Here is a 10,144-nt window from a genome sequence, read left to right on the forward strand (position 1 = left end):
GGGGGGGGGGGTGCTGCACCCTCTCCACCGCTGTGCTGGGGGCGGGCCCAGAGAACGCACGGGGCCTTTTCTAAGTCCCATGAGGACCAGGAAGCACAAGCTGGGCCTAAGCCTGGAATGGACAGCTTAATGCCCTCAGGGTCCAGCAGGGGCTGCGGAGGGGTCCCCCAAGCCCTGTGTAAGGAGGAGGGGTGTAGACCTATAGGGAGAGTTCACACCACACCTACAGGTGTCCAAAGGCACCAAGGTTCTTAAAACACTGTATGGACGCATGTTGTTTAATCTATACACATGTGCAGATTCAAAGGTAAACCAAGGTTGAGTTAAAGGGTTAATTTCAGCAAAAATAAACGTTGGCTTGGGGCCCCCAGGCCTCCTCAGCAGCGCCCTCCGCCAGGCTCCGGGCTGGGAGAGCCTCGGGACTCTGGCCCAAGCCGGCCTTGCCAGACCAAGCCTAGAGGATGTGCAGCCGCGTCCTGGGATTCTGTCTCCTCCACCTCGAGGTGTCTCAAGCCTCGGTGGGGTTCGCCAGAGTGCAGGCCACGGAACCAGTTGGGCACCTCTGTCCAACAGCCTCCTAACTCCTGGCCCTGGTGGAGGGTTAAAGATGAGGACGGGCAGCTGGGACCATCTACCTCTGAGTCATACAGTGTGCAAAGCCAACGTCCCTGCAAGAGGAAAAACAAAAAAAGGATAAAACATGTACCAGATTTTCTTTCTTTCCTGCTTTTGTTGAATACAATGCTTTCTAGTCCAAAAAAAAAAAAAAGTAAGAATGAGGGTGGGGACTCCCAAGGGGAGGTGGGGGGGGGGCTCCTGAGACTTACTTCTCACCGCACCCTGTAAAACCCTGCGAGAGCTGAGAGCCTGGCTCAAGGCAGGAAGCAAACCACACGACCCCCACACACTCGGCCATTCCCCTCCCTCCTGTGCACCCCCACAGCTGGCACAGATCCTGCCCACCGAGGAGAACTTCCTTCTGTGCTTCAGGCAGCATGTGGGCTCCAGCTCCGAGTTCATGGAGGTAAGCCGAGTCGCTGCCTGTCTCTCTGCATGGGGGCCTGCCTTTCTCGGGGGTTCAGAGCCAGGTCCACCCTGGTGCCTGGGAAAGGCCCCTGGGGGCACCATGAACCCCCCAGGGCTCCGCTACTCACAGTGTGGTCCACAGAGCAGCGGCCTTGGCACAGCTGTGTCACCAGGGGCTCATGAGAAATGCAGCGCCCCAGACCCAGTGTGTCAGCATCTGCCAGGATTCCCTGGGGGAATCCTGTGTGCCCAGGAAAATGAGGGCAGTGAGGTGAGAAGCCTGGGCCCAGGTCACTTGGGGGGTGCTGTGTGCAGGCTCTTTCCCCTTTGGGGTTTGTTCACAGACATCTGCGTTTCCCACTGAGAAGTCCAGCAGGAAAGACTTGCTCCCCCCAGCTTGGCCCCGGGAGCACCCATCCTTTGTTCTCACTCAATGACAGGTCCCTGGAAGGCAGAGCCCCAGGGGATCCCCTTGGGAAGGATGACCTGTGCACCATCCTACCAGCCAGAATCCGAGTTTCTGCTGTTTTCCAGGGCTTCATCATGCCCACCCCACCCGCACCCTTACAATGGGCATTGCTGTCTTTGCAGTAGATACTGAGATTCTTGTGTGAAACAGGACAACCCAACTCATGCCTTTTGAGTAACAGGTTTTGAGTCCATCGGATTAAACCAACTGGGGACCCAGCAAATCACCAATTATTCCTCGCTGTGTTTCTGGGGCTCTGCACTCTAGACACTCAATGCATGTGTCCACTTGGCCCGTGCCTCCCCACCCCCACACACCCCACACCCTCCTCCTGCCCTGATAAATAACAGCTGACTTGTGATGTGACTGCCATTTGCCGTGTTAAGTCCATTTCCAGCCACCAGTAATCCCCTCTCCGTGATTCACTGCCTAAACCCCGGAGAGCTAGCCCAGAATCCCGCAGGGCAGCGCGTTCCCCAATGGGTGGCAAGTCAGTTCGCAGTAACTGGTTCTCGGGGCGGGAGACTCCTTCCTCAAGAGGCAGCGGGCCTGAGCGGCGGACGTGGGTTGAACGCTGTGGTGCCTTAGAGGGCTCTCTCCAGTTTTGCCAGGTGGCAAAATTCCACACCCACAGCAGACGTCACGTCCTCCGCACCCTAGTTCCACCATGGCGGCTGCTGCCATGTTGACACCTTAGCAAGTCGCACCTCTGGTTCCAAGATGATGCCAAGCAGAGCCCCAGGCCTGCAGCCAGCTGGAGCAGAGAAGGCTGACCCTGCACTTCAGCCCTCATGGCCTTGGCCAGGATGCGTGTGCCCTCCTTTACCTGTGGCATGGAAGGGGCTGGGTTAAGCCGTCTCCACGGTCCCATCCCTCCCTAGTATTCTTGAATAGCAAGACCCAGCCTGTGGTTAAAGGGGAGCAGAGAGAGGCTCACACTGCAGGTCTCCGCTAATGGGCATTCCCGCTGCAGGCCTGGCGGAAATACGACACAGACCGAAGCGGCTATATTGAAGCCAACGAGCTCAAGGTAGGGTGGGCCCGGAGAAGGGCATGTAGAAGGGGACTGAGGTCTGCTGGCTGGGGGTCGGGGAGTCTGGGGCAGAGGGCAGAGGAGACACTGGCTGAGGGATGTGGGCTAGTGGTCCCCAGGGCAGCTGCAGGGAGCCAGAACATGGCCCTCCTGGCTCTAAAGTTCAACCAACTGCACCCTGCACACCAGTGCCCAGGACAGGCGTGCTGGAGGTGACTCCAGCAGACGGGCTCCTGGCCTGTGCAGGGACTCCTCAACTCCTCTGGGACCACGGAGCCCAGCCTTGAGTGCTAGGCTCTGAGGAGACAAGTAGTTCCTTCCTCCTGTTAGCGGGGTCCTTCAGGGCCACTCCATGGTGTTAAGGGGCTAGGGAATCCTGAGGAGTGTGAGCTGGGAAGACCTCAGAAAGCAGTGCTGACCATCTGACCATCTAATGGACAGCTAAGGGAGGAGGGTCTGTCTGAACGGGTCAGGGGTTCTGAGGAGGCCTTTGGTATTCCAGGGGTTCCTGTCCGACCTGCTGAAGAAGGCAAACCGGCCTCACGATGAGCCCAAGCTCCAAGAGTACACCCAGACCATCGTGAGTGCCCCCAAGCGCCCCCTCCCAGGCTCAGGACTCGGCCCAAGCTGGGGGTGGGGGGTGGGGGGCTCAGGGTCTGCAGGGTCTCTTTGGCCAATTCTTCAGTCCCCAGTGGCTCTTGGCCCCACGCCACCACCTCTCATAAGTCCCCACAGAGCAGGGAGCATGTGTTTCCATGACAACCCTGCAGCTCCAGGAGCAGATAAACTTAGAGAGGGTTGGGCCCTTGGCACTGACCTCCTGGCCTCTGGGGAGGGGAGGGGAGGGCAGGCACTGTGTCCCCAGCAATCGACTTAGCTCCCACCCAGGGCTCCGGGCGGGCGACTCAGATGAGGCAGGAGCACTCTGCACTCACCTTCTGCGCCTCTCCAAGGGAAGAGGACAGGTCAAAGCAAATAACCCAGGGACCCCCTTCTGTCCCCAACAGCTGCGGATGTTTGATTTGAACGGGGATGGCAAGCTGGGCCTCTCAGAGATGTCCCGGTAAGTGCTGCCCTTGCCCAGACTCTCTCGTCACTAGTCCCTGCAGACCATTCCTGCGCTTTCTAGCGCTAAGACCAATCAGTGGGAAAGTGACAGGTCAGGGGCCCCAAGCTTAGACAAAGCTGGTCTGAGTAGAGGCCCTCAGCACCTCTGCCCTTCTGTCTCCCTCCTTGTAGCGCTTTTGCTAACTCCTGCTCAGAGGCCATTTCCATAACTAAAGGCCCAGGTGTGCAGCCCAGCTCCTGCCTCTGCTGGGGTCCTGATCTCTGCTCTAACGCTTTCTTTCCAGACTCTTGCCAGTTCAGGAAAACTTCCTGCTTAAATTTCAGGTAAAAGAGGCACTTTGCTTCTCTTTGCTGCCTCCCTTCCCCTCGCCCCTCTGGGCTTGCCCCTGCCGCCCCAATGTCTTCCCCAGACCTACCACCCGCGCACAGGCAGGCTGGGGCTTCTGCTTCTCCCTTTCACACCTTGATCTTCCAGGGCATGAAGCTCACCTCAGAGGAATTCAATGCCATCTTCACGTTCTACGACAAGGTAAAATGGAGGATGGCAGTGTGGACTGGAAGAGCAGGAAGGCCCCTCACACCCCTACACTCCCACCCCCTGCAGCATCTGCCGAGCAAGGTTCCAGTTGGTCCTTAAGGACAATGGAGCCTGGGAGAGGCAGGCTGGGCCCTGTCTCTTTCCTGCTCGTGACTCCTGGCAGCATCTTCTGTTATGTGAGAAGATAAATGTCACCTGCCTTCCCTAGCTTGTGGGACCCAAGGGCTTTTGGTTCTTAAAATGTAGGAGAGAATAGGTGGCAGATACTGGGAGTTCTGGGGTCCTGTCTAAGGGAGGAGTGCTCAGTACTTCCCCCTTGTGCAGATCTTGGTTTTGCAGCATGCAGGTGGTTATTCTAGGAAGTTGGGGCAAGAGGCCCTCCTGACATGGTAACCCCTACCTTAGCGGCCCCCTACAGTGTGACTCCAGAGGCCTTGGAGTCCACAGTGCTATGGGCTGTGACACTCAGGGAGTTAGCCAAGTACTTCCTGAACTATATGCCGATGGAAAACAATAGAACACAAGGCCACCAAAAGTTTGCCCCAAACTGTCCAGTTCCTGCATTAACTGGTAAAGTGTGGGCAACCTGTTACTTTGGCACAGCCACCTCCTTGTGCAGAGTAACGGAGGGGAGATCGTGCCCACAGGCCTCCCTGAAGCGCCTGGGGGTGAGGGGTCTGGGGTAGCTCTGTGTGAACTCTGCTCCCCTCGCAGGACGGAAGTGGCTACATTGATGAGAACGAGCTGGACGCCCTCCTGAAGGATCTGTATGAGAAGAATAAGAAGGTGAGCGAATGAGCCCAGTGGCCTGGGGCCATATCCTGGGAGGGGGTGGAGGGAAGCTTGTGAGGGATGGGGTGGAAGGAAACTCGCCTGGGGTACACTCTGCTCCCCCGCTGATCGGCCCAGACCAGCCAGGGGCCTTTGTTTTGCTTTTTTCTGGCTGAAGTTTCTTTTTGCTTGGATTGTCCTGAACACTCACAAAGTTTAGCATCTTAACCATTCCTCAGCGGCATGAAGGTGCTCTTCTCATCTCTCAAGATGAAAACCTGCCCTGTCAAGTTCCCCTTCCCTCTCCCCCAGCCGCCCACACCCACCATCCTGCCGCCTCCGTGAATGTAGTCACTCCAGGTGCTCACATAAGTGGCCCATCCTGTATGCCTTTTGTAACAGGCTCAGTCCACTTAGCCTAAGAGCCGTCACCCAATCTCCAGCGTGCTGTAGCCCGTGTCAGAATTTCCTTCCCTTTTAAGCAAACATTCCCCTGTATCATCTGCAGTTTATCTGCTCATCTCCCCACACCTAGACTGCCTCTGTCTGTGGGCAGTTGTGATGCGGTGATCAGCAGTGGGGGGTTTAATTGGCTCACGGAAGCATCAGCCTCACCAACAAAAATGATAAGTGTGGGGGGATTTTTGAGAACCAAGAGCAGGGGGACGAGACGTCTTTCTGAACCTATTAACTGCAGGGGTTGGGGCTAACTGGAGTCCCACAAGCATTTGTTCCCCTGGAGCCCCTTGACTCGGCCTGGCCGTGTTGCCTCTCGAACAGACCAGGAGCCCCCCTGCGCCGCCCCCATAGGCTCTTGGTGGTGCCCTGGCTGGGGGAGGACCCAGAGACATGTCCTTGCAGCTGTCCTTACCTGCCCGGTCTCTCTCCGGGCAGATGGCTTGCTGCTCCCTTTAACTAGACGGTGAAGCCCGCGATTCCTGGCATCGCCCGCGTGCCTTGGCTCCCAGACAAGAGACAAACCGTGCTCATTTTCAGAGGGCAAAATTCATTGCAGCCTCTGACTCTGTCTCCTGATTCAACTGCTTTCCAATCTCTTTGTCCTGAATATAATCTTCATTTCCATCATCCTACATTCCCCCCACCCCAGTCACTTTCAAACTACAAGTGAGCAAAGGCCTCCTAGGAGATAAGATGTTCACTGAGTACTGCCTGGACTCAGCAATCTTCTTCCTGGCACCAATTCCAGGCAAGGACTGTAGGAAGCACCCTTTGGCACATACGCCATGTTACACTCACGAGACAGGACATTCTCCCTGCGGCTCTGCCTTACACCACAGGTGGGCTAAGCGGGCAGGCGCATGTGATATCTCAAGAGACCCCCACACTTCCTGACCACCAGCAGCCTAGGTGCTCCATGACCCCAGAAGATAACAGCGTGGCCACACCGCTTGGGTGGAACTGTGGAAACAGGAATCAGGTGTTGGGGTGAGGAAGGACACTGAAGGTTGGAAAACAAGAATGCTAACCAAGCTGTTTCCCAGGAGCCTCCCCTGTGACAAGCTCTGGCTACAGGGAGTGACCTGCAGCCGAGGCTGGCACCCATGACGCCACCTCCAGGGCCGTGACGGCGTGAACGGCCACACCGACCCTCTCCCTCCGCACGAGGAAAGCCACACTTTATCACACAAGGAGTGTGTGGCACGAGTGGCTGTCCTCTCAGTGGCGGGGCGCAGTGAGGAGGTGTGGGGTTGGAAAGCGAGGGGCTTCACTCCAGGCAGGACAGGCTGAGTCTCAGTTGTTCCGCAGAGTGTCTGCTAGGGTCAACAGCCCGTCGAGACCAGCAGACACTCGCCTGGGTGTTATCAGCCTCGGAGGGGCACAGAGAATTCTGTTATGAAACACAAGGTTCTCAGAAATCCAGTCAGAGAAAAAGCACAGGCGGGGTGGGGGTGGGATTAAGGATGGGTGGTATTTCATTTAACTTTTCAAACACAAAGTTTCCTTTCTTGGTGGTAGAGGTGGGGATCGGCCACAAGCACCCCCTTGGCAGATGCACGCTTGATAGGTTGTAGAGTCAGACTTGTGTGAGGCCCCTGACAGGCTGTGGGGTCAGACCTTTTGGCATCCCCAAGGCAACCACAACCCGCGAAAACCTTCCAAACTTCAAGCAAATCACAGCCCCAGTACACAAGCAGCTCCTCCCTCCTGCTCCTTCCTCGGCTCACCGGGCACAGCCCAGCGTTACCAATTAAGTGACTTTTCCAGGGACTTCCCTCTAGGCCAGGTGCTCCCCAAAGCTGGGAATACTGGCAACATGGCCCAGGCCTGTGTCCTGCCAAACCACCTGCGCTGTGATAACAGGTGGGTGGCCCGACACGGAGCCTGCTCCTCCCCTCTGCCTATCTCTAGGAAATGAACATCCAGCAGCTCACCAGCTACAGGAAGAGTGTCATGTCCTTGGCTGAGGCAGGGAAACTCTACCGCAAGGACCTGGAGATCGTCCTTTGCAGCGAGCCCCCCATGTAAAAGGGGGCAAGGGGCTGCTTCTCCACCGCCCCCAAAGCTTGCCCCTGCTGCCCTGCCACCTCCACCCAGACCTGGAGATCGCCAGCCCCTGCTAAACCCCTGCAACCTGCACACACCAGCCTGCAGAATGGGAAGGAGAAACGGAGGGTGGGCCGCTGACCACCTGGAGCCACTCTGCAGGACCCTGAGCGGCCCAGCTGTCCGTGGGGGCATCCCACGCGGAAGGCGGGTGGGGGCGTGGGTGGGCTCCACTTCTCCTCCCTGCGATGCATGAGCTCACCCGCTGTACGATTTAGGCTTCTGTGTCTGACCGGGTGGCCCCTCCCCTCTGCCCAGCCCCGCCGGCAGTAGCTGTCCGCTCAGATTCTGGTCTGCCAAGGCGCGGCCCTTGCCCTGTCCAGCCTCCACGTGCTCTTCTTCTCTGTGGGTTTCTCTCTCGTCTTCTTGTTTACCAAAGAAGAGTTTATAGACAATAAAATGGAAATGTCCTGCTGTGGAAGCTCACTCAGTTCTGTGGCGGGGCGGCTGCTCTGGCTCAGCCGCGCTGGGTGACATGGACGGCCCACTGGAGAGGGCGCTGGACGGCCCACCGTCCGAGGTGCCAGCCCGACAGCTCCCACCATGCCCCCTATCCATCTGCGTCTCCATCACTTCTTGACTCCCACTCCTCTGAGACTACGCCTGTTACCAGTTCTTTGAGAGCTTGCCAGCAGCAGGCACTGGGCTCAAGGGTGGACCTGTGAGAGGGCTGCCCTGCCTCCACTGCCGCCAGGACACTCACATGGGGTCCAGGGAGCAAGCCCAGCCAGCTGGATCCACGGTCTTATAGCAGGGATACCACTGGGGTGTGTCAACAGTGGGACTAGGTGACCCCCTCAAGCAGAGGGGACACTGCCTTCCTGGAGCTCCAGAACCCTGAGAATATAACTTCTCCTAAGTACAACTTAGCCTACAATTCATCTGCTGTCCCCTTGGTGAAGAGCTGGCTTGGCCTTTGGGTCCACGGGGCGCTATGACCCTGAATTTGACTTTTTTTAAAATAAGATTTTATTTATGCACACAGAAATGGGGTGCAGGCCAGAGGTGCAGGGGCCGTGAGAGGATTCACCAGAGATAGAGTGGGAGAACAGGCAGATCGATGAAGTGCACTGCTGAGGGGAGCAGCGGGCGGGTCGGGAGAGGTCTGCCGCGCCATGTGGTCACCTCCGGGGCAGGGATCAAACTTGCACTGAAGCAGCCGCAGCTTGGCTTAGCTTCGCAGTCCAGTGCTCCAAATCGTTGTGTCACCAGGGAAGGCTCTGACTTTTTTTAAATTAAGCATTTATTTATTTATGCACACAAGGCCAGTGGTGTGTGGTGGAGTGGGGAGGCAGGTGGAGGGAGGGCTAAGAGACTTCACCAGAGACAGAGCGGGAAGCAGAACAGGCAGATGGACTGAAAGACGCTGCTGAGAGCAGCAATGAAGTCAGGAGAGGCCTGCTGCACCGTGTGTCAGCTCCTAGTGCTGTGCTTTAATCCGCTGCGCCACCAGGGAAGGCCTGACTTTTTAAAAAATGCTGAAATGTATTGACCATCTGCAAGTTGCACTTTATCATTACTTCATTTAACCCCACATCACATGAGTCAGATACTATTTTCAGGTGAAGAAACTAACATTTAAAAACATGAAACTGTTCAAGGTGATCTCAGCAGAAGCAGAACTGGAGCCCAGCCGGGCTGACTCCAAAATCACCTGTCCTCAGCTCAGGAGCCTCCTAGAGCCAGGGCAGGCCTGGACAGCACCGCTCCTCTCTCCCAGCCACAGCCTGCCTCAGAGACCCCATCCTCTTCACTGCTGGAGGCTGCAGCCCTATAAGCCTCTGGCCACGGGGGCCGAGCTGGAGGTCCAGGGGTGTCATGGAGGTGTGGACCTGCAGCCAGATGCTGCTTTGGGGACAAGGTGGCACTAAGGGCAACCAGAACCAAGACAGAGATCTGGTACCATGGAGAACGGAAGCCATGGACCTGGGGAGGGGGCCATGAGGTCAAAAATCAGAACAGGAAGGAAGAGCTGAGGGAGAAAGAAGTATTGGGCGTGAAGGGGGGAAAAAAGAACACAGCCCCCTCCCCCGGGAGCCCCTGCTGCGCTTCTGATACGCTTTTCCCTCAGCACCCTACAAGCCATTCCTGTCTTCTGTACACAGCCCTTTTTTCACCCATGGTCTTCAGAGTGACCCCTGGGTAAGGCGCTCTGGCCTCCAGTATGTGGTCTCAATGCTGCGAGCACATACACGCTCACAAGCACACACAAACTACTGTATCTGCATCACCCATCAGCATCCTGGGAAGATGGGGACAGTGGTTGTCACAATTTGGGGTCCACTTGGGGGGCAGATCTTTTCCTTTTCTAATTGGTTGCACCTGCCAGTCTTCCCTCAGGCACACTCACAGGAAGGGGCCACTTGGGCTCTCCAGACATGGTCTTTTCGAGTCCATTTTGAACAGAATTGGTGGCAGGGGAAGAGGTGAGAGTTGCCACGGCCTTCAGCGCCCCAGTTAGGGAGAAGTGAACATGGCCGAGGCAACCAGGCTCTCAGGGCGGCTCCTGCTCATCTTCCTGTCAACCCCAGCCTTTGCTCACAGGTGCACTGCCAAGACAACTAAACCAGGGAGCACCCAGCCAAGCTCCTTGCCTCAGCCTGCCCTGGGGAGCTCTGACACCTAAGGCCAAAACCAGGACAGAGCAGCCCAGCTGTCTCCAGGGCACCTTCCT

At 57.0% G+C, this 10,144-nt stretch overlaps 1 protein-coding gene across 1 annotated transcript in view; it reads left to right on the plus strand.

Annotated features, from left to right (window-relative positions):
- CALB2 (calbindin 2) overlaps positions 1 to 7,869 on the plus strand; it is a 21,371-nt gene extending 13,502 nt beyond the window's left edge. The window contains exons 4-11 of the mRNA XM_004690402.2: positions 944 to 1,024; positions 2,469 to 2,525; positions 3,031 to 3,108; positions 3,536 to 3,591; positions 3,881 to 3,920; positions 4,072 to 4,125; positions 4,849 to 4,920; positions 7,276 to 7,869. Of these exons, the coding sequence (XP_004690459.1) occupies positions 944 to 1,024; positions 2,469 to 2,525; positions 3,031 to 3,108; positions 3,536 to 3,591; positions 3,881 to 3,920; positions 4,072 to 4,125; positions 4,849 to 4,920; positions 7,276 to 7,392 (555 nt within the window). The 3' untranslated portion in view covers positions 7,393 to 7,869. The remainder of the gene's footprint in view (positions 1 to 943; positions 1,025 to 2,468; positions 2,526 to 3,030; positions 3,109 to 3,535; positions 3,592 to 3,880; positions 3,921 to 4,071; positions 4,126 to 4,848; positions 4,921 to 7,275) is intronic.
- Positions 7,870 to 10,144: the final 2,275 nt, after the last annotated feature.

This window comes from Condylura cristata, unplaced genomic scaffold (assembly GCF_000260355.1).
Source record: "Condylura cristata isolate star-nosed mole 26May11 unplaced genomic scaffold, ConCri1.0 scaffold00028, whole genome shotgun sequence".
In the NCBI taxonomy this organism is placed as follows: Eukaryota; Metazoa; Chordata; class Mammalia; order Eulipotyphla; family Talpidae; genus Condylura; species Condylura cristata.